A 26,981-nucleotide genomic window follows, 5' to 3' on the forward strand; every position below is an offset into this window, starting at 1 on the left:
CGTGTCGTACTCAGCTGCACTCGTTTACGGTAAACCGCAATCGGTACCTTCATACGTGTAAACAGATGTGAAAATTCGTCAGGACCTCGTCCGCTTGCGATGTCTCGGAGGGGCACGTCGAATGCATCTAGCGACCCGACAAGTAGTGTAAACTAACATGGTTTTCTCCCACGAAACGAGAGTCATTAACCGGCTCAGCGCGCGTACCCGAGACCGGCTCTTCAAACACCCAGTCTCCGGAGAGTCTCTCACCTGACCAGTTTCGCCAGCGTGACCAGCCACGCACGTCGTCGTCAGTTGCCACAGTGCGCCGCCGCACTACACAACAAACGAAACGCGTTTGACCGCACGCTCAATCACGCTTAACTGTATACTCGATTTCTGTACCGAACCGTGGTAACGCGATAACATAATTATTGTACTCTCGTATCGAACGTATTACGAACGGGTAGGTGATACTTGTTTTTATTTTTCCGATTTCATATACTCGGACGTTCCGGCGGGTTTTTGTCGAGACGCGACGTTATCGTTTCCGGCCGCGGCCACCGAGTGATCCGGCCGAACTCCGGATATACGAGTGTTATGCGTGGAGAGACATGAACAGATACTACGAGGCGTATCCGAAAAGCAGCGGAACCATGCTCACCCTTCCGCCGCCGCCGCTATCCGATCCGTCGGCTACGTGGAATTCATACAGCTCCGAGCCGGTCAAGGGACTTGGCAACCGGATCAAACCGGACCGAAACCGGCAGGCTGTGAACGTGCAAAAGATGCAGTGGCGAAACTCAAACTGGGTCGACGGGTTCCCGGAGTTGGTGAGTTCGATGACCATCGCAGACGTGAGCCCAAGGTTTGCGGTGAAGCGCATCCTGCTGCTCTACGAGAACGCCCAGTACAGGGAAGCGGCCAACTTTGTGAACCGGCTCAGCCACAACACGTTCAAGGCGATCCTCGATCAGCTACCCATCGACCTGTTCATTGAGGCGATGCCACACAGCCTGTCCATACTGGAGGCGCTTTATGCCAAAGTGTTTCTGTCGTCCGATTGCGGCATCAAGGTGCTCCAGCCCGAACACGTGCTCATGCGGCTGGTCAAGCTTTTCACAAGCACCGCGGCGGGTGGCGCGGATCGGTGGCTGGGCAGCACGCGCAAGCTGCTCAAGGTGATTGTACTCTCTGAGCCCAAGCTCCGAAAAGCGCTGCAGGTGCGCCGTCGATCATTGGACAAGGCGGTCGAGGGCCTCGGACAACACGGGCTGGTTGGCACCAGCGATGAAACACTCACTAACCTGCACGACGCGCTCAAGGTGGAATTCCAGAAGCTAGTCGATACGTACAAAGCAGCTTTACTCAAGCTGGAGGAGCTCAGTCTGTCCGGAAAGCGGGATGGCGTGAGCAAGGGCCCGGCCCCGGTACAGGCTTCGCATCAGCGTCAGCTGTCGCTGCAGCAGTCTGACATCCAGGAGCGACTTATCAAGAACAAAACACTGTTGAACGTCGTTGAACCCGTTTTGGAGAACAAATCGATGGCCATACTGTTGACCATATTGAAGAGGCGAGTTGAGTACGACAAGGACGCGTTGTTCCAGTTTACTCAGCTCCGGAAGGAGCTCAAAGTCGAATCGGAACACGTGTTGGCGCCTCTGCTCATGAGATATTCGCACGCTTGCGAACAGGTGAGAACTATGTCTTATTACTTTACTGGGGTTGCGGGCTCTATCTCAAAACTGTGACATTATTTATAAATAAAAACTGGACAAATAATTTAGGATCAACTCAAAAAGACTTCTAAAACTCTGGTATTGGCAGTCATTTTTGTGTTGTTTTTTTTTTTTCAATGATATTTTAGTGATTGAAGTTTGTCTTTTATGTGTTGTAAAATATAACCTTTGTTGTCGAAGTTCATAATATTATATTATGCAATACGCCAATACAACATGTCTCATATTTATCGCTGACTATTCATCGTCACTTGCCGCTTATTGAACAAAAACTCTTTTTACTTTATATTTCAATAACTCAATACAAAAGAATAAAAAAAATATATATATTTTTTATTTTTTTTCGCATACAGAGTTTATTTTTGCGTATATATATATGTACCTATGACAATATAGAGATAACGGGATTAAAATAAGAATGTTTATATTAAACTGTACAGAAGGTGGTGTCTTTTTTTGCGTGCAGTTATATTTTGGAGGTACCTAAAGGAATGTTCCCATATATGTTTTTAGGTTTTTATAAACATAAGCTTAAAACAGCTAATATTCCCGTTTTGTTTTTCCATCCGCTAGTTATCTCTTACTACTGCATAGTTACGATTCTTGATATCAAGATATTTATTTATTGTTCGTAGTTACGACTGTATGAACGTGGATTAAGATTTAATAACGGTTCTGTTCAAAATAAATTCTTACTAGTCAGTCAGTAATAAAAAATATGAAAATATGAGTATTTAATAAATATAAAACTCAATATAAAAAAATAATTACAACATTTTTTTTTAAATAATTTTTTGTGTTGTATTATAATATGTTTAGGACCTGAGAATTTATAACACACACACGCAGAGTGAGTTTTTATCAACTTGTTATTTTTTTTTTTTTTTTTAATTTTCCTAAAGCATTTTTGCTGTATAATGAGCAGTCTTTATGAATACAATACACTATATGCTTATATATTAATAAAATAACGCATAAGTTATAGTTAAATGTATATACATAATCATGTTATAGACAGTTTTAATTGTACCTCCTACGAATTTAGCCCCTTTCCTTAGACCAAGTCACTTGAACTAAGACGTACAGATTTTAGCATTCGCGGCGCCTGATCTTGTGAATTGTCTAGAAATTGTTTAACAGTAAAGTTGCATCATCACTTTGATTTTAAATTTTCTTGTACTACTCAACAGTTGTAAATAATTGTGAATCGAATCATCGATATTTCAGTAACGACAATTAGATATATTAGCAGTTTTGTGGGGAGGGAGGCGTTTTTGATTTTTTCTATTACGATATCATATTATGCCATATAGTCTAGATCGACTCCGAGAAATTTCGTTCATAAAATATTAATTGTCAGTTTAACGGTCGATTCGACGGTGATATGCGCGAGAGCCATCGTAAGATTTGCAGCAAATGTGTCGCGTATATACGCGTGTGACGAGATCAATGACCGTGGACAAGCCGACTCTTCGGCCGGCGCTGGCTATTACTGAGGGAACTAGTCGCACACACGCGCGGACATCCGTTTTTCTCACATATTCATCTTTTTCCATTATGTTCGCGTTTTAAACGCTAACGCGCTGTGTGAACGAACTGACATCCGTGATAGAAAATTTTTGTAAATTGTATACATACTATATTATATTATATCTATATTATCTAACTGTAAAACCAGCAAGTATTATATGAACACGCGAGACCGTATACCTTCATATATATAGTAACGTATACTCAAGGACACCGTATAATTATTTCAATTTAATATACTTAGCTCATACGAATAACACGAGCTGCTCAGTGTGTTTTATATCGAGCAAGTTTACGTGTTTACTATATGCAAATCGTGCATTGTCAGTAAGTACATTAAATATATTATAAAGCTCGGATTTTGTTGAAAAAAAAATACTTAAAAAGCATTTATAATTGTAAAAAAGAAATTCTATACAAGCCATATATTAATTATATTACCTCTATAAAAAATGAAGTAACTTCGACGACAAAACACGATTTATATTTTGTATAGCAGAAGAAGACATTCAAAAATAAATAATTGATTTTCTATGAAAATTATTTAAAAAAAAATAGGAAATAAGCACATTTAGGAGAAGAAAAAGGTAAAATAAAGTTAATTTATTCAACATTATGATATTATACATTATATAATGATGAATGCACGAATTATTAAAAAATCATTACAAATAAAGTCGAGCTTATCTATATTTAAAATTTAAAAAAAACTAAAATATATGCATATTATTTGTTTATTTTTTATGTATATTGTAAATATTTTAATAGTTAAGGAATAAAATTAAATGCATTTTTTTTATTTTGTGTGTAGATGTGTAGTGATATATTTATATCAAACAGTTATATAACATTTATATCTTACTTATTTAAATTTAAAAATACATAGGTTAATTTATTATTACACTTTTAATCTCCCATGAAAATTTTACTAATCATGTATATATATCTATATGAGTATTGAGTAAAGTAAAAAAATATAGTAATATAAAATTAAGAAAGGTAATACATTTGTAATTTTTACCATCTTTTGTTTTTTTGAATCCATATTATGTAACAATGAATTTTCTATAACTATATAAAACTACTATAGTATCTATATAATTATAGGAATTCTGTGACAAAGAGGAAGTAATTATAGTTGGATGTGAAATAATAAATTTGAAAACGTCTTCTAATAAGAAAATAATAATAGGTAATCAAAGAACTCTGTAGTTTTTTTTTTAATAATTATAAATAAATATATAAATATATAATCAATAATGTTTTTTTTCTTTTATCGTATGTTTTCTTGAATAATTTTTCTAATATATTTTTAACTTACAAAATATTATTAATATGAAATACTATTTGTAGAAAACTGGAACATAAATCAATGAAAATATATTTTTCAGTAAAGTTTTAGTTAATAAAGTTGCAATACTTCAGTGTTTAATATATATTCCGGATCGTTTTTAATATATTTTACCAAAGCTATCAAATAGCATTTGCAATTAACGGTTTATATTTTACGTGTTCTTATCCAGTTTCTTGTTATAGTATGTAATTCAAAATTATCAAGTCGCTCGTAATATAATAGGTATGTAGATTTGTTATTTGAAAATTGCAGTTCAGTTAATAATATATTTTTGAAATCCAAGGTTACACTTGAAACACCCCGGGATATTGAATATATTAGTTTACTGACACACTGCACCGAAGTACTGTTGTGATCTCAAACGAGTTAACGATGAGTAGTTGTTTTTCATCATAAATATATAACATTTATTTTATAATATTATAGCCTTTCTAACCGGTATTTTTTAAACATACGCAGAAGCATCACTGTTGTATGTTTATTATTTTCTTCGTCATAAATTTAGTATGACTTTGGTCACGATTAACCCAGTGATATTTGGCAAGATATTTTGACTAAATATGCTTACAAAGCATATTCTTCCTTAATCCGATGGGGATTTTTTAACGTCTGTAGATTTTGTTCACATTTTACACGCTTTCGATACGAATAAAAAATACATCAAGCGGTTTGTGACATTAGGACAAATGATCATTATTACGGTGATGGTTTCCGAGTTGTACGATTATGTGATAAATAGATTTATGTGGTGATAAAATGGGTTTAAAATACACATAAGAACGAGATTCTTTTTATTTCAATATCCAATGAAATCTAATATTAATTAACATTGTACACTTACCTGGGCGAAGCTATATTTACCTCCAAAAATGAGACACAGTTGACCTCTACATATTTAAGTTATACATTAATTTTTAAATAATAAATTATTTATATTAATATGCACAACACTTTTAATCGACAATAATTTGTATATTATATTTTATTTTAAAGTTATTATAGTAATAAATTATAATACAAACATTAATATTGTACTATAATTTATTACAATAGTTTTTAATTTTAATTTATTTCAGGCGTAGGACGTCTGCACATAACTATTGTTACAAAACAACTTTTTTGTAGGCCATTTGACCATCGTTATTATAAAAAAAATCTTTTGTGTAGACTATAGAATGTTTGTACATCGCTATTATTAAGAATAACCTTTCTTGTGCAGGCCGTTTGTGCATCGTAACTATTAATACGTGGTCAACTGTTTGTGATACCTACTTGAATATTAAAATATATACTTTTAATAAAACGTATTTTATTTTAACCCTTAATTTAAACATATAAGGAGAAAAAGTATTTTACCTAGACTTAGCTATATTCTTTAGTTACCAATATATATGCACGCAAAAAATTACAAAATTTATTGACATTTTTTGCAATTAAATTTAATTTCAAATAAAAATATTTTTGAACCTGCAACCTATTATTCTTAAAAACGTTGACGGTTTCCCTCCTGTTAGATATTATGTTTTATTTTAAATGCGAGGTGCCAAAACGACCAACAAATATTTTATATGACGGATTAATGATGTGCAAATGACAGATTTCGTTTATTCGTATTTAGTTTGATATTAAATAAAAATATATTATAAACACACATATACGTATACATATATATATAATATATATATAAATGTACATAAAAATATAAAATTATCTTCTATGCTAAAAATTATAGATAACCTATTAAAATTAATAAGAAGATAGGATGATAATATCTTATTTTTATAATAGAGGAAAATGGACAGATATCTCATTTTTGGGGGGAAATAGCTACGGTTACTTATATACCTATAAACTTAATACATACCAGGTATCATTATCCATGTACGATGTGTTTGCGTAAAAGTTTTGGATTTCTACTTGGCAGAAATTATAGGGTTTTTTTTTTTTTAATGACTGAAATTCGAGCATTGAGCCCTGGGCAGTTGTGCAGTCTGTGCGCCTACTTACTGTATGCACGAACGCTGGTGAATGTTCGCTCTTTTATTACACACCAGAGCATCGTATTGTGTATGTATTAGTATAAGTCGTTGTGGTGGGTTTATAATATATATACTATGAACGCAATTCCGGACGTTATTACACTCACGATGGCAATTATTATTATTAGTTAGCTATATCACCCGTTCGAGGGTTGGTTGAATTTTCACTAACGACCTTAAACCTTTGCGGTCAGTTATAATTGGATCGAATTCCACTGTTATCAGTAACGTAAACATAGGTAGACAGAAGTATGTATGTTTATTTTCCATACATAATTAAAATCGAAATGAAGACGATGGGAGAGAAAGTATTGATTCGATTCACAAAACAAATAAATCGAGATGAGAATCATTTTGCAGCGCTGACAAGACGTATATTTGAAGTTCTCTTAGCAATCTATAATTCGTATACGTGCAGAGCGAACCCTAAAAACGATACTTTCTAATGATATAGATTATCTGAAATCGCTTAAGTATTTTAAGTATGAACGAGGATCACACGTATGATAGTTCAAGTGGTCACGAAGTAAATAATATACTAATTAGTAATTTATGATTATCGTTTTAAAGGTTTTGGAACTGATGAAGGAGGTTGCGGAGGATGAAGATTCCAGCGATATATCTGGCTATCATTCAGATTCAGATAGTGCCATAATGATGTCAGGAAATTCACCGTATGTCACCAAAAGAGCCAGGCACAATTTCATTTCACGATCAGGTAGTTAATAGTAGTTTTATGTAAATTTAATATCGTGTATATATATATAATTGCGATATGAAAATTGCTGTAAAAGTATCAATTTAAATTATTACTTTTGTTTACTGATATGTTACAAAAAGTACAACGAACAAATTTTAATTTTTAATATATTTTTTTAATTTTTTTTTTTATAAAATTTTAAAATGAAATAATTTTAATAAATACTCAAGTATTATATAAACCTTAAATATATTTGATTCATAAAATTACGTTTGGTTATGGAAAAATACGTTCAGTAAAATTACATAAATTTATTTACTTGAAAAGTTAATTACAGTTTCAACAAAACGAACATAATTAAAACGATTATTTCAAATATAAATACCTCATTACTGAAAAAAATATATATATTTAGGAAATAGAAAATACCTAAAACAAATATTTTTAATTAAAACTGTCTTTCGATTTGTACGCTATAGAAGTCCTAAAAATGAAACCCTAAAAATGTGTTTTGAATATTTGTTGAGAGTTGATTAATTTTTAAAACACATAACTCAAACAGACGGAAAAATGATTAAAAATAAATTTTTCTCCTATTAGTGTACGTAAAATATTTTTGTATTTTAAATTTTAATCAAATAAACAAACTCTAAAGATATATATATATATATATGTTGGCAGATAGGTAGGGTACGTTTATAAAACAGTATTATAACATACATGAAGTGTGCTTATATATACATAAATCATTCGGCTTTGTCATGCAAGGCCCCTAGAACCTTTTTTTTTAAGGGAAGAGGAGAGGTCAAGAATTTAATATATAAATACAGTCTTTGCTTACTACTATAGTTTTAAACCACGCATCATAAAATATATATATTTATTTTTGTAAATATGTTTTAAGAGAACGTCATAATCTCATATCACCAATGTTATCTTTATCTTAAAATATGTATTATTGTAACAAATTTCAAGTTCAGAATAATTCATTTTTCTCTGTTGTTTTTAATATCATAGCAATTTAACTAATTATTAAATTTAACGGTAAGAATATTATTTAGTACTCACCGTAAGATTTTATTTTTATATCAAGTAATGAGTATTTGAAAATTTGAAAAACTTGAAATTTAAAAATTCTCTTAACACGTTTCAAAATAAAAATATCAAAAAAAGCTTATGTGGTAAGGGTATAAATAATATTTTTTTATGTTAGTCAGATGAAGACAATAAACGAAATCGTCTTAATTAAGTAGATTACAAATTAATAATTTTACTTATATAACATAATAGACAAACGGAATTTAAATTTATTTAATTGTAATCGTTTAACTTATTATTAGTAATTATAGTATGTATATGCATCAATTATTCATGTACAGCTTTATTAATTTTAATTTAATCAGAAACAATCAAGTTATTGGAAAATCAACTAAATAAAAAAACTGAAAAAAAAATTTAAATGCTTTTAGGTAAAGGGGTAGGGGACAGCTCCCTTCACCCACTTTAAAAAAACTAATGTCGTCACGTGTGTATCTACTTATCTTAGAATAATTAGACTATAGTCTACAACTATAATATACTTAGATCTTAAAAGTTTTATTATTATACCTACATGACATATATAATTCGCTACAAAATTAAAATAAACCATAAGCATTAATAGAAAAAAATCTATTCTTGAAACTAAAATCTAATAAATAAGACGTGTTCAATTCAGAAATTTGTCGACAGTAAATAATTAAATAAATTAAATATTACACTCAATCGATACCAAATAATTTTCACACGCACAGTCTTAAGGTGTGTATTCTATACAATCGTACAATTTCACCCATGACCCTTTTGCGATCATTTATTATAGTATGTACAATATACTATTTAAATTGCATCGTGGCGACAATGACCATACGTATTATTATTATAACATGAAATGACCACGATTATACCGGCGGAAGCGTATATTATAATAATATGATACATAATAATCTAACACACAATCAAGCCCCGTGACTTTCGCATTCATATACATTCATATTCATTCCTTCTTATTCTTGTAGCGGTGCCGCCAAATTATTATACGGATATTGTACGAGAACAGGTGTAATATAATTATGATACCTCGAACTACAGGTATAATAGGCATTATATTTATAAAGCGAATTTTATACTACACACGTCAGTAGTGGGCGGTGTGGTGTCGTAAAAATAGTTAATACCATAGATTATATATATATATATAATACATATATATATATATATATGTATATATATACATGTGTTGGCAGATATGTTGGTATTCTATACCAGACGATCATATCGTAAGATAATAATTGTTTTAAAAAAATATTTTTTCTATAATTTTTGAATAGTTAAAAACAAAATTTTTTCTTAAAAAAAATATATGTTCTTTTTATTATTTATTATTGTTAAAACTTTCTACGACAATTTTCACCATCGTCCTGTGGTCATACATGCTTCCGGTTTTTAAATAAGAACCCCAACTTTTTACTGTAAATAATTTAGTGGATAATTTTTTTTTGAAAATATCAATCTACACAATTTAGAATTCCAACGTATAGTTTCTCAATTTCAAAGTATTCTTTAAAAATGATTTTACAAAAATATAAAATATAAATAGTATTTAATCTAGTATTTATTATACTTCGACCATTTTTAAAAATTATAAATATTAATAGATTTATATAAATATTTTGATATAAATCACTAAAATTTTGAAACCACCATAGCTCTCATCTCTTTCAAATTTATTATCATGAATTCTCAGAACACTAAGTTGAATAAACTTATATATATATATATATATATGCGTATATAGTATTTTTCTAAGCATATATATACTTTGCACAGGGCAATTATCATATATATACACACACACATATACATTCTTAATACGCGTAACTACGAAACCTGTGGAGAAAGCGGGTGTGTGCGTATTTGAATCGCCATTAAATACATTATTCGGTCCGTCTTGTGAGAATCGCTCATGTATTATTGTATTACATTGGGAGATAATAATATAATATCATACTGTGTATATATATATATATAATGTACATTTACGTATATGGCGCGTAAATAATCACGTGCCTAGGTACATAATAGGTATGTATATTGTATGTATGAGAATATAATACGCGCGGAACGTCTGTTATTCTATCCATATGTGTATGTGTGAACTGCAGTGCGGCATGTACCTACTGTAGGTGGCATTCTGTGTGTGTACGATATATATATATATATATATATATATATAGATACATGATAAGAAATAACAATAATAATACTATACATATGCAAGTGAATAAAATATTATATAGCTATGTATATACGTCGATAAAGTTTGAACGCTCATTCGTTAATACATTTATGTCTTGACATTATTGAGGTGAAACAACGCTGATGATGATGCGTGGCGACTGGCGGATCTAGTCCAGTGACGACAGTGGTGTGATCAGCTTTTTTAATGTGAGGGAGTGAAGCTATGAAATATTGATCATATTATGATAAAAAAATTAATATTTTCTTACAAATTTTAATAATATAATATCGAGTGTAAGGGAAATTTGTATAATACATTATTATGGGTATTATGTTTATTATTAAATATTAATAACTAATTAGTAAAATTTTGAAATACACACCGTGATGGTCGTATCTATGTTTTCATTACTTTATCATAAATGGTATTGTTATCGATCAACTCTTTAATATGAAATATTTAAGTTTACAAAGAAAAAATATTAAAAATATACATTTTAAATAACAATAAAATATGACTTACCAACAATAATAATAAACTGTTATTATTGATAAATAAAAAATATTCATGTTATATAAAAAAAAAAAAATTATTGTGATGAAAAATCAACAAGCAAAAACAATTTTAAGCCATATTATTCTCTCATCATCTTATTCCCAATAAACACACCACTGTGACTCTAGTAAGGCATAGGCAAAAAATAAGTGGAATTTATGCTTGAAATGATTTGAATGGGTTCAGCTTATAAATATTATATATTAATATATTATATTATTACCTATATACAAATATACAATATATCGATATTTCGCAATAGTGAGTTGTGACGATATTACATCACATAGGTACAACTGCAGGATGCACAGAAATCGTAATTCCATGTGTGCAGTTTGTAAGAATTTAATTTAGTTTATATCGTGTGTGTGTGTGTGTGTGTGTGTTATAATTTTCGAAAGATAGCTGTTCAAACAAGTGTTTTACTTGTGCGCAAAACGTGATGTAAATTTCTTGCGTGCACAGTGCAGACGGCCAATAATTCCCAGGATATATTGTATAATTATATTATACGTACATAATATATACATATATATTTATTTATATATTTACGGAAACACATAAGACGTATTTAATTTAAACTATTCAGCAATGTTTGTTTTTAGAGTTTTTAACGTAACTTTCAGCTTATTACATCAACTATTTCGAATTTAGAATAATCCATAAACAGTTTTTATTAAATATATCCAATATAAAATTAATCTAATATCTTAATCTAGTACTTATAATTCTCAGATTTTTTTTTAAACATAGAATTCTAACATATTTATAATAATGACTATAATTTTCAAATCATCATAATCCCCATATCTTTAATAACTTCCTGTAATAATAAATAGATTATTATCCATACTCTTTAAGAAAAAAAGTTGAATAACCCATAAATTATCTATACTAGGTCGTATTTGTATTTTTACACATCAACGTAAAAAAAAAAAATTACAAAGAAAAAGAATGCTATTAAAAAATAAATTTAAATCAACACAGAAAAATCCTTAAACAGAAAAAATCTTAGAACCTTAAATATATGATATTTTGAAATACTTAAAAATTCCAAAAACCATAATAAATAAATGTGACCATGCTAATTGAATCACTCTATTTATAAACATGAACTTATTTTATACATTTACAAAGTTTAATTATATACATTATATGCATCTAGGTACATAAGAGTATGACACGCATATAAACGCTGTAAGATTAATATCTCGGTTATTTTTATTATTGTAGGTATTGAGCAATTTTCCTTTCTGAAACTCACATTATTATTTATTGATTTTTGAAATTTTCCAATTACTAAAAGAAAACTGCTAGTGTCGTGTAATTTCCGAGGACAGAGAAATTGTCACTCCCTTGACGAGTTTAAATTTAGATTTTCTACGTTTTGTCGTTTTCTACAAAATCCAAGGCAAACATTTTATAATTCATTATATCTGACAGATATACAGTAGACACATCAGTATGTATTAAATTATACCCGTCATTTCTATAGGTGACAAAATAATGAACTTTTATTAAATTATTTGATAAGTGCCAAAAAAAATCTTTGAAATCATTAATTTCATCGTAAAACTTATAATCGATAATAATAATATAGATTAAGATAATAAAAAATAATGATTTTTTTTTGAAGAAGAATACAAAACTAATAGGTCATTGAATTCTACTCCATTTTTTCAAATTACACGCATCTATGATTACATTATTTTATTTATCAAAAAAAATATGTCATAATTGACATACCCTTCAGAAAACTTTAATATCATTTAAGGTTAATAAAGCTGCCTTAGTGCCAAACTTACGGCAGGAATCTGCACAAAACTGAAATACGTAATTCATTATATAATATTATATATTTAAATGAATTCGAGGAAACAAAATAATAAATTGTATATTGTACATTCTCCACGAACTTTTCACATTATATTAAAAATTTACTTATGAGATTAAATTTCAAGCAAAAATGTTTATTTATAAGAAGCAAATAATTCGAGAACAATTTTTAAAAGGATTAATAGCGAGAATATCTGTACTTCCAATTGTGATGTACAAATTATAATTTTAAAATAAAATATGTACTTATATATACGTATCGTTTATAATAATGAGTATAGGCAACGCAATGGACGTATACAATATGTATAATTATTTTGTATCTAACGGTCCTCAACAATGTGCTAATTTTTTTTTATGTTTATAGTACGGTCAAGCAGTAACCACAGCACTCGCACTAGATTAGTAATGAGCACTGGATCGAGTTCGGCGAGTCCACCTGACGGCGGAGAGTCATCTACGACAGGTAACAATAATATATAATTATATTTTTATTACCGTTGGTCAAGTACGTCTGTCATATAAAACGCGTAGTATCATTACTATTTTGCATATTAATTACAAACGTGTGGGCGCAGTATCATTTACGCATATTATTATTACTGACTATAATATAGCATTCGATATTCACGCATAGAGATATAAACGTAGAGAATAATCACAGCTACAAATTTATTTAAACGACTGTAAAACCATTGTTGTAGGTTGTAAATCACTGTCGATGAAAATCGATATTTTAATTATACACAATTTCTGTAGGTATACATATAGTCCATTTAATTTGACCGGATTGATTTTAAGTTTCACGGACGTTAATAATAATAATTTTCTGTTAGTTTATAGCTAGTGTGTATTCTATAATAGTATAGTCCAATGAGAATTAAGTAAAATTGGGACGCAGGAAATAATTTGAACGAGCAATTTGGTTTTGTTTTTGTACTGGCACAATCGACCTAAACTAGTTCATATTTATTTATTATTATTTTTATTTTTATAAATTGTATAAATATTAAATACATATTTTTTGGTTCAGCGACACCAAATTGGGAATGGTCAACCGAGAAATCGATGAATACGCTGACCTGTTGTCGTAAGTGTGGACCACAGACTGCATTGCAATTGCAGACCGTTAACGATGATCGAGAGAAGTTGGCCTTGCAGACGGAGCTAGAAGCTACAAAGGTCGAACTAGAAAGAACAAAAGCTAAACTTGAATCTTTAAACAAAGCTGCTAAACAGGCACAATCTTCTAAGTAAGTTTTAAAAGAAATATATTTTATATAAAAGCTATTTGGACATATTATTTGTTAATTTAAAAAAAAAAAAATACTTTTTGTCAACTTATTTTAATTTTTTTTTACCTCAAGGGTTACATAACCTTCAATAATAAGGTGATTTTATTCAGGTAATATTTAAGTTTAAGGTTAACTTTTAAATTACATATCCAATAATATTGCGTGTAAATATTTAAAAAAAATATTGTTCAAAATAAAGTATACGTTTAAATATCTGCCACGACATCTGACAAAGTTTCACTGAAATTAGTTAACACGCACGTACTACACCAAAATTATTTACTATAACTACATAAAGCAAAAAAAAAAAATAGAACATTATAAAACCATTACATTGTCGTCATTGATAAGAATCTGAAACTAGACGTAAATACATTATTAAATAATAATATTAATGATAACGAGCTTTTCTAGTCGATCTTACTTTTAATTTATTAATCTATATAAATATATAAATATATAAATAGTAATAATATCCTTATATAGTTGTATGAACGTTAATATTTTTAGTCGTCAAAATACATCTAAAATTTAACTGATATTTTTTAACAACGTAAAAATTAATGTACGAAACATTTTCAACTAAATGGAATAATATCATATTATTTGTATCATCTAAAACGTGAATTGTGTTTAACAAGTGTAAGCTTCTATTCAAAATATTTAAATTATACAAGAAAATACATAAATATAGCTAGCATTAATTATATTGCCACCAGTCAAACAGAAAAAAAAATACTTTTAACTTTTTCAATCAATATAAAGATCAAATTATACATTTTTCTCTCAATACCTTACAGATGTTATCTATAGATTTTACGTAATTACAATAATAATAGACATGCAAATCCAACAAAATATATTCAACACATTTGACGATTATATAATATTCATAATAAATGTGTACAAATAACTCATAATAGTCATAACGTACAAGATACTTATCAATATTTTGACTATTGGTTCTAAAATTATTTTTGAAAGACAAATTTTACCAAAATTGTTCGCATAAAATAACAACACAAGAATATTAATTTGTGTTTCGTAATTCGTACCTATTTACTCTAAACCGAGGTTTTGAAGTGTATATAAAAATAAAAAAAAGTCTTAGATAAAAACATCTAAAATGTTTTAAATTATTTATACCAAGTATTAAAACATAAAAATTGTTTTCAATATTAAATTCAGTTGTATTTGATGTAAAACGAATATATAGTAATAATAGTAATAATCACAATAATAGCAACAAATAATTAGTAAATGGCATACAAGCGATAAGACAAGAAAAATATTCATTGTTTTATTTTTATTTTTTAGATAACAACATTAAATAATTCCAAGTATACTCGAGATCATGACATTTTTTCTATTGTAATGTTGAAAGCATAATATATTGCAGTAAACTGAACTGTGCACAAATAGTTTCTCGGCTGCCATATCATTTATTTTGTACACTGTTTTATGCAGGCTAATTTAGCTGCTTCATTGCGTACCTACGGCTTTTGACTGAATCATAAATTACACTCAGTTTGTGCTTTTTTCATTAGAAATGACATTCATGTATTCGTATAATCGTATAGATCGTAGGATCAAACCGACTCTGCTGGAAGTTTCTAATTTATTTATTTTTTCACTAATGTCGAGATTGGCTTGGCTATGAAAATTTAAACGTAAAAGAGTACTTTAAATTATTTCAAGACTTTCTATAAAGTTTTATTTCTAAAATTCACTGATTGTATGTATTTAATCGTCTGGCCTCTTACTGCATGTAGCAACTGGCAAATTAATGGGTAGTATGTTAGTAAATTTTGTTATATACATTATATTATTATATTATTATATACATATAATATATATGTTACGTGGTTATTTAAAATGATTTGTCCGATTTCAAATGTTTGTATGTTTTATTTTTTAGTGAAGAGTTAATATACCACACATTAAATAAAATAATAATTTCTCATATTTATTTAATAGTACTTATAAATTTTCTATGTAGTTTCCTTTGGTTACACGAACAACATCTGGCTGGAACTCTCAAATTAATTATATTATTCATATTAGGTATATGTAGTATAATTGACTTCGATAATTGTATCTGTGGTTAATGATAACGATGATACGTATTGTGTACACAGTATCTTTAATATATTCTCAAAGTAAGACGTCACATGACGCAAGATCAGGTAACCTAGAAAACCAAGTTCAAAACATCGGTTTATTCATTTTAAATAACAGGTATATACAGTCTTATGGCTTTAATTTATTTTTTATAATAATACAAACATTTATAATTAATATTATATAAAATAGACATATATTATAATCGAATTATCATAAGTGAAGGAAGGCATATATAAAAAAGATATGCCTATCATCATAAAATCTTTTTTTTAAGACAGTTCATGTGTAATAACGAATAGCAAAATTAAGGAGAGAGTAAGGGGAATAGATCCCATAAAGCTTTTTTCATATTAGATGTTTGTTAATATAATACAGTTATAATAAAAATTAATGAATTAAATATAAATTCAGTTAATGTTAAAACATACCCATGGAATACGATGACTGAAATAAATTGATCTTTAATTTTTATGATTACTTTATAATTTAAATCAATAAAATTAACAATTTTAAATCAGGACTTGCATTTGAAAAAAAAATTGTTATACGTAATTTACAATTAAAATGTTTTACAAATTTTGAGTTTGTTGTTATTCAGAATTAAAATTTTTAACATATTTTATAATTTATAACTATTAAATAATTAGAAATTAATTTTTATTTTGATGATATAATGTATATAACGTTTTAAATTATGTTTTGTTTGATGATATATCATATATTTTGTTAATCGTTGTTTTGTTTTGGGTTATTTAATTATTTATGTTTATCGTTTTCTGTTATAATTACGTTTATAAATTTCAATCGTTTTTGTCAAATATAACGTTATTATAACGTCTGCAAGCTCTGTCTTAAACATATTTAAGATCGATCGAACGGATTAACATTATTGCAAGTAGTATTAAAGAGATATCGTATTAAAATTTGATGATCTTATTGATGATATTTTCAAAAGGTCTAGAGTCTAAACAATTGGATTTAGTTTTATAGTCACTACCACCACAACCACCTACTAGAATATATATTTTGTTATAAATTAAAACTTTATTTTTTTAATAGTGAATTTTTTTTTTACAATTATATATTGTCCCCTCTACCCCAGAGTAAATTTTAAATAATTACACCACTAGTAGATAGAACGATTATCGTTATTTATAATATTATAATGATAATAAGCAGAACAAATTTATAATTATTTTCGTTGATAAATCTTTAGAATTTAATACTCTTTCAAAGTAGGTTATATAAAATCATCATAATTTAGACTATTTGGTAAAATATGTAAATCTTTATTTTTTATAGAGTTGTATTTATATTATAGTATTATACCTAATATTGTATACTAATAAATAACAACTTAAAATTAACAAATGTCAAAAACTCTCTGTAAATAGGAAAACTCGATATTTATTTATTTTTTGTCTTGAGTGCAATGAAATGAAATAGTATTGATTGATTTAAATATTTTGAATAAAATTGTTTTTTTTACTTATATGATATTTAATTTTAATACTTTTTAACCGTAAAAGTATATTATGCAATTTAATTAAATACAGTTTACACTATAAAGTTGAGATGTAAAAACTCTCATCGCAGAAAATCAGCGTAGAACTGTATAAAATATTTTGATATTAGATGAATATGTTGAACATATTGTTTAGAAGAAAAACTAACTGTAACGTGACTTGAACAGTTGTTTTAAAGATTAGTGATAAAGGCGAGCCATATTTACATTTTACATAATAAAACTATATTATACACTCATCAAGAAATGATTTCAGAGAAAGATACAACACGTGTATAGTGAATAAATATTTTGAAGTAACATATTGTACAGATGTTTGCCGCAATTTTAAAACTTAAGATGCTAATTGAGCATACAGATAGAATATAATTATTGTACTATCCTTTACTTGAATAAACAAATAAAAATAATTGTAGAAAGTTTCCCCGTATAATAGACAAATATGCGAGTACAAGAATAGAGTTTTTAATAAATTAATAGCTTCATTTTTTTTTTTTTTTTTGCCGAGAAGTTTGCACAACAACTTGTGTTATATATAATGGAAACGATAGCTAGAAGCTTTTCACAGCGGGGTTTTAGTTAATATACATATGATTTCCTTTTCACTACATACCGGGAAGGATTTGGTAGTCTACATTATTATGTGCATGCATGAATGTATAATACATTAAGTCATTAGAAAGGATTCATTTTGGACATATTTTGATTGCGTTTAATAAATGCATTATAAATTATTATGCTATAAAGGCGTGTGCGAAAATAAGGGATAACATAATACACGGTAGGGTCATTATTCGCAGTAAATATAATATGATTTTCGATGCGTTTAATATGGTCGTGTTTTCGTCTAATGTATAGGTACCATAAAACTTATCGTATTGAGTTTCGGGAACAAAGAGCGTATTAAAAAGTTTTAAATTTTTGTTTTCAAACTATAGATGGGTACTTATTTACAAAACAGAGTTCTGCAAGTTTAAAATTATATTTTTGATTTATATGATGGATATAGATAAACTAAAATTTGTTTTTTCTCACTTTACGTGTGATAATCCCTGTAACGCACTGTATACAAAAAATTACAAATCCTACAGCTTATCGTGGCACAGTGTTCGAAAGTTTTGATAATTTATTCAGATAGCAGATGATGAAGTTGTCAAAAACGATGAGACAGAGAGAGAAAAAGATATATAATAATTTGAGTATTGCGCGTAAACGTCGTTTCGTCCTAGATTATACCGGAGGCCTCTCCTTATGAAATAATTACACCCCCGAGAAAAAATTTTTGTAATTAAATCGTTGTTGATAAACGGCTACAATTTACTTAAGCCACCATGGTTGAAATCTGCGTGTATCAGTCGTATTATATTATAATATAGATGTTATGCCATGGATATTTTATGTTTTAGCGGAAAACTTGTGTATTTAAACTGCATCTGTTTCGGTGGTTGGTTTATAATCTGTTGTTAAATTTATATGGCGGCAATAGTATATAAGTACACTGCACAGTTGAATTGGATATAGTGAGGCGATTTAAAAAGATAATTGAGATTTTACCAACACACTACCACTAGTCGCGATTTAGAGACGGTTGTTGTGGTGAATTTATATTTATATATTATTACTACATCGTATATACATCACATATAGGGTCTTGTATTCAACCGTGTATATATACGAGTATATAACACTATTAAGTTAGAATGAGAATTTTACGTGAAATCACTGATATATATTTTCACAATTTTAATAGATATTGGCTTACGAATAATACAATACGCCACGTCTATCGTAAAGCACTGGACCACACTATCATACGCTTATTACAACAGTATCGACGTATCGTATATAATAATAATAATAATAATATGTAGGTCACTGCGGCGATTGTATCGACAAAATTAAATTATAAATGGCAACTGCAGCTTTGGTACATATAGCTGTTTATTTTATTTTTTTTTAAATGTATAAATTGTTGAACTCTACGCGGGTGGAATCCAATTAGCATTTGTAATGCGTTTAAAATCCGTAATTGAGTTTGTGCAAGTAGTAGGAAATACAAGGTTCGGGGTCATGAGGGTACGAATACACGACTGCGACAATTTTACTTGTATAGATATTATACATATATGCTTAGAACGTTTTACAGTTTAGAATGCACTGTCACTGGTTAATTGTATTATAAATAATTAAAATTTGTTTGAATTGACTTCCGCTAAGAGAAATACGCGTGATGATGATTAATATTGACAATTTATATAAATTTCAAATCGCATTTCTAATTAAGAGTTTCAAATAATATTATTATTTGTAATATAGGTACTCGTAATTTGCAGTGATATAAAATATTATTTATATTTGTTTGAATAATTTTTTTTAATGTTTGATAACAATAAGTTTAATTACGTAAATAAATATATTTTCTCAGCGAATTACAAGTTGAATAATAATTATCATTTTAGAAATTAAAATATTCAATACACGTTGATAAAATAAAATATCTAAAAGTGAATATGAATTTGAATTTCAACAAATGTGACATGTACTTCATTGCTTTTGATACAATCTACTTATTAAAACGTTTATATGGTAATCGATATTAATTTAAATTAAAGATACAGAAATACTTAAAATAAAATCGTCAATTTAATGATCTGAACTTTAATTGTCGTTTTATAATACCATTATTTTGTATAATACCGAATATGAATCGTGATAAATTAATTCGCTCGTTTAACAATATGTTTATTGTGAACGAGACCATTAAACCGAATGCGTTCAGCGAGATTAGCGTGCATTAAATAGAAAAAAAACTACTACAGCAATTAATTAAATAACAATATAATTTTAAAGTTAAAATAAAAGAAAGAAAGAATTCGTTTTATTCTGGTTATTCGACGTATAGTAGAAATCACGGTCACAGGAAATTTAAATAAAGACCATCATTATTATTATTGTTATTATTATTATTATTATTATTATTATTATTATTATTTAATTCCTTAGGGAGTTGAGTGGACCGAGATTGGTCAGATGCTACGGTAACCTGTATTCACAAGCCCGTGTCGAAGCACTTGAAAAATTAGACGTATTACCGCAGCTCGCCGACGCCACAGAACTGAAATCGAAAATCCTCTTCTCCGTTGTCGTCGTAAGTTTAATTCAGATGAAATATTATAATATACAGACCCCATGCCCGATGCAAATTTATGCCATCGGTTTTACGAGATGAACTTCGTTGTGTTTTTCAGTTGGCGTTCAGGTCCACCCAAGCCATGTTGAGCCAAAAAAAGGAACAAGTGAAGCGACTGCTGTTCTATCCGACGCCGTCCGGTTCGGCACACGTCGAATTGGAGGCTTCCATCTGCTCTTATTTGAGGAGGACAGTGGACACTTTTGATTTAACCCAGTGCATCGAGGTAAACTTTTCGTAAAATATTCATATCACGTACCTACACCGCTGTTTATATACCAGATGATAATACGCGCGTGCGCATACTACAGTTTAAGGAAACAATGTAATCATTGTCACCTATGGGGCTTTGTATTTAATCATTAACGTAAATATTTGATGCATTTTAAATCAACATATTTCATTTCAAAATTCGAAATAAGCGACAAAATTTAAATTTGACTCAAATTATTACCCGTAATTCAAATACGTAATTTAATTTTGCATATTAATTTAATTTTGCATATTTTATGTCTGTCATAATTTATAATGCATATAAACGCATATTTTAATTGATTACTCTTTTATTTTTATTTTATATTGCATTTTTTTTTTTTAGTCCATTATAAGTATCTGAAATAAAAATTAAAAAAATTGAATCAGTAGTATTATATTTATCCATATGACACTTTTATTATTGGGAAATATCATGTATTTTATAAATTTATCATTAACAATATAGTAATAGGAGGACAATTAAAATTGTAGTGTGTAGAAAAATATTTCATTGCTTAGTAATTTAATAATACCTAATACAAATATGATCAACAGGAAGTAAGCTCTCAGCTGTGGGCGACATTATACGACTACCCGTGTCTAAAAACGTGTGCCGGTCTCCATCAATACATCTGTGACGCAGTACGCTTAGCTTGGGCACTAGTAAACCAGGTGAGAATATTTTATTATACAATATGACACGTGTGTTGTAATGCGTTATTGTTAAATTTACGCGTCGTGTTGGATAAGAGTTGATCAGTATAATATTACGAATATGTCATTTTTGATTTAATTCTATGTGCATTACGTAATATTACGTGTATTGTTCTTTTTTTTTTTTAACGTATTTGATATTTATCGTATTAGACGATCGTATTTATATGATACAACGTTTAATAAAAAACACTAAATTACTGTTTAATTATTGGTATACACTCTAGAGATCAGGGATATATTTTAATAATAATTATGAAAATCTAATAAACGGATTACACAAAAATCAAAATAAAGTATTATAATTAATTTTATTTCCTTACAAATAAATACTAGCCATTTAAAATGTATGCATTTTTATAGTTTTTATTTGACTTTTGTATGGTTTAATTTCTGTTTGCTTATAATTTAAAAAACTCAGAAATGCAATACAAAGATCCTGACAAACAACTAAAAAATATTAAAAATAAAAAATCACAATTTTTTATGAGCATTTGAAATTAAAATGTTGTTAAAATTCGTAAAAATCGCCAATTATTTAATATAAACATATTTTAAGCTGTTAGACCATCTCTGTGTAGAATTCTTTTTCATTTATCATTGAATTCAAACTTAATACTTTTATTTCAGCGAGCTACTCTATGACGAAGTACATTATGATTGACATCTACTATATATAATATATACTGTATAGCATAGTGACTTCTCTCATTTTTATGATTTTAGAACTTAAATTGTATTGTTTATTATCGAATATATCTTCAACGCTCGTATGCATATTACACTGTAATTATAATAGTAATGCCCGTTGTAAATTATGCAATCTAATACTTTTTATAATTTTATACCAAATAGTAAATCACTGTTCTTTTGATTTTTTGTTACGTAGACACCTAGCTTTGTACTGGAATACGAACAGAGATCGTTTAAGCGGGATTTGCACGTGAGATATCATTCTTCAGATCTAGAGAGTAATCAAGTTCGAACATACCTGTGGCCTGCACTGCTCGAAGGACAAGCTGGACCTTGTGTACACAAAGCAGTAGTACTTACTTAGATCATATTTTTATACTTTTTAAGAAAATGTTGTTAAATTATTTACTATAAGTATGTACAATATATTATTGTGTTGATGTATTTAATTGTTTATAAGTCTATTTATAATTCACGATAGAAATAGTTATATATTTTTTTTATGTAAGTTAGCAATATATATTTCATTTTACAATAGTATTATTGTATAATTATATGACTGAGTATCTTCTGAACTAGATTATAATATAACATTAAATGTGGCATAGTGTACTTCAACATTTTAACATGCATGTTGTATACCTATTTTTTTTTATTATTACGAGTCGTTTAAGGAGCAAATTTAAGCATATAATTTAATTTTTATAGTACATTTAAATTATTCGATTCAACGATTATCACATGTCGTCAATTTATTGCTCATATTATTAATGTCTATTAATTAGAAGTAATATACATTTGTTTATATGTATATATGAGTTGCACATCTTTATTCATAGAATCCTTTTTTCAAGTGTAAATAAACTTTAAATTAATATATATTATAACATTTAAATGTTAATTTACTGTAAACTTGTAATCATTAGATAAATGATCAAACGATAATCTTTATTTATTAAATTTCTATATATCTGACCTTTTTTATTTATTATAAAAAACTCTAAATTCCAATTATCTACCTGTATTTCGTTAAAAAATATTAACAAATTATTTTTCACTTTTACATTTAATAGTACACAATACACGTCATATATACACGTGGCATGCAAAAAATAAATCAAGAGTCTTCAAATAAATTTAAACAGCACGCATTTACCACTCGTACAATCATCACTAATGAAAATTAAATATATTTAACAGGGATCATTAAGAGGCAATACCTTTATGAACGTTCATTTAATCGTTAAAGCGATATCGTTCGCGTGCTATACTGCTACGGCTGTTGTCGTTGTGGATGTATATTATGTGCGCAGAAGTACCTATACTTTGGTTATACGTATACAGTGGTATAAAATTGGGATGGCTAAAATAACGAGGGGAGAATAAAAAAATCCCAGTCGTCAACAATATTTAATTGCTTCAGAAACTGTGATATATGTTTGATACAAAATACGTTTTATAGGTTGTTGAAGTTTACATCACTTAGTGTTATCGCTAAATTTTAATAAAATATACTGACATTGTATAATATAATTTATACTTATAAATTATTGTTAATATTTTTTTTATTTTTTTATTCCGTGTATTTTATCGATTTTATTATTTTCAGGTGATACTACTCCAACTATTTATTTTGATAATACTTTCTATGGGTTTAATGTAGCACGTTTGCGGTATTCACTGAATTTTGCAATTTTAACAACTTCGATATTATTTAAAGTATAAACTTATGCGTATTATGTAATGAATTGTGGGACAAAAATAAAAATATAATATACTCGTCAGCTTAGATTGAAATATCAAGATAAACGGATGTATATATGGGTACCTACTCTATAATAGTTTTGTATTTATTTATTTATAAATGTTCGAAAGCTTAAAGTATCACAAAAAAGATAGTACTCAAATACAAGTGGAATATTTAAAAGCAAAAATAAAAGTAAAATAAAATGTAGAAAACAGGAAATAACATAATAATATATACGACAATAGATTAGAGAGATAATATAACGATATGTTGTATGATATTTAATATTTTTATAAAATAACCTAAAGGTAAGAATAGTTTTTTTTTTTTAGTAGATCAGTTAGTCATGAAATATTCAATTTATTATTTTTCTGTGTAAAATAAGTCCTACTTAAAAAAGAGTGTGTGAGAATGTGTGCCGAAATTTCTTCGATTTTATTTCATATAAAATAAATAACACCTGGCCAATGATAACATTTTGTGACGCTAATTTTGTTTAGAATAAAAATGTTACCATCAATAATATTCAGTAGATTATAGATAAATGCCAATCAAAAAATAATATTATTTTCCTTAACACTTTAAAATACAATAGAAAATCGTTTTAATAAAAGCAAGAATCAGTCATACCATTAAATTCTTTATATTCTCTATAAGTAAAAACCTAGCACCCATGCCCCATATGCAATAAATGTCTAGTTAACTAACCATTCAACATATAATTAAAAAATTCACAGAATTTCAAAACATACAAATACCTTATTGATACCAGATAACCTAGAAGAATTCCATCACAATGAAAACAACAGTATAACAATTTAAGTTTTTCTAAACAAAATTAATATTGCAAATAACTTTTAAAATTCTCTACTATCAATCTATATATATATAACTATAAAAATATTTATATGTTCTGAACTTTTATGTAATACGTACACGGGTAATAACCTAAGATTTTTAAACGTAATAATAATAATCCTCTAGAATCTAAAATTTAAGGTGAACATATTAAAAAAAGAATTTAACGATTCATTATCATGATTTATTATAATATCTAAAGAAAACAGATCAAAACTTCAGGTAACGTTAAAACTGATTTTTAACTTACTATAAGTATACAAAACAACATGTCTTATGCAATATTTACATTTATCAAAGTAGTTCAGTGAATACTGAAAATTAATATATATTTTCTCAAAGTATAATAATTTTATTATTCATCTCAAAATTTGGTTGAAATTCTATACGCATATCATAAAATATAAAATATTTGTTTAAGTACCGATTCTGGGCCATATTTATGAATTTTTCTTATGTTAAATAGAACTGTATTTCAAAATTCTTGCATTAAACAAATAAATATTTAGCATGATCCAAGTATTGAGATATGAATTATTTTAACATCAGAACTATTTAAAAGACACTACATTAGATAAACGATCTACAATAGTCAATTAACTTCAAATAGAAAAACGTCAATATGAAACTAGGATGTGTATTGATTCAAAAATAAAATTTTTATTCAAGTATAAACTATGATTAGTGGATGCTAATATGCCATCAATATTATTTAAATAATATTTTAACAATAAATATTACATAATATTATATTATTACCTACTTGAAAATATATATTTTTAATTTTTAATTTATCTTATTTTAATTCATTTAATTAATTTAACAATTATATGATCTAAGAATGAATTTTAATTAAAATATATTTTTTTATCTAGTTTACAATATTTGGTATTCGTACTTACACTAATTGCATACTTAAGTTAAATTTTAATTTTATAGAACTTCAAATGTTTTTGGATAGATATATACTTGAAATAAAAGAGGAATAATTTCTATTAAATAATTTCTATTTATTATATAGGTATATAGTTATATAACTATTATTTTGTATATTTAATAAATTGCCCAATTCCACTAAACAACTGCGACACAATATATTTACATTTACGTCATATCAATTATATAATGCGAACTTATTATTATTACACATTCAATTTTACGAGTATAATTTTATGTAATCTTTAAAAAAAAATAAAAATAAAAATATTGATTGATTAGTGGAAATTAATTTAATCAACTTAAATATAATAATAAAAATAATAATAGTTTAAATAATTTTTAACATTAATATAATGATAATAATTTATAGGATATTATAATAATAGCCAAGAAACTATAGTTATATATATGTACAAATAATACTCATCTACGTAGTATAATATATTAATGTAATAATAATTACACACGTAGTCTATTATATTATACATTTATTTTCTGCTAGTCTTGTTAAACGCAGTTGACATGACAAATTGAATTAATAATTATGTACATAATGTATTAATGAATAAAACGACATTATACAATTACATAGTAACAAAATACTTAGTTACATACTTATTACTTAT

The 26,981-nt window shown here is 27.7% G+C and overlaps 1 protein-coding gene across 1 annotated transcript; it reads left to right on the top strand.

The window, feature by feature from the left end:
- The first annotated feature begins 225 nt into the window (after positions 1 to 225).
- LOC112600947 lies at positions 226 to 23,248 on the top strand. The gene is made up of 8 exons (XM_025348307.1): positions 226 to 1,676; positions 7,215 to 7,362; positions 13,383 to 13,481; positions 14,049 to 14,268; positions 20,963 to 21,107; positions 21,208 to 21,375; positions 21,960 to 22,076; positions 23,008 to 23,248. Exons 1-8 carry the CDS (start codon positions 597 to 599, stop codon positions 23,173 to 23,175), a joined length of 2,145 nt encoding a protein of 714 aa, XP_025204092.1. The 5' UTR covers positions 226 to 596; the 3' UTR covers positions 23,176 to 23,248.
- Positions 23,249 to 26,981: the final 3,733 nt, after the last annotated feature.

Source organism: Melanaphis sacchari, unplaced genomic scaffold (assembly GCF_002803265.2).
Source record: "Melanaphis sacchari strain LSU unplaced genomic scaffold, SCAv2.0 Contig73_pilon_pilon, whole genome shotgun sequence".
NCBI classification, from domain to species: Eukaryota; Metazoa; Arthropoda; class Insecta; order Hemiptera; family Aphididae; genus Melanaphis; species Melanaphis sacchari.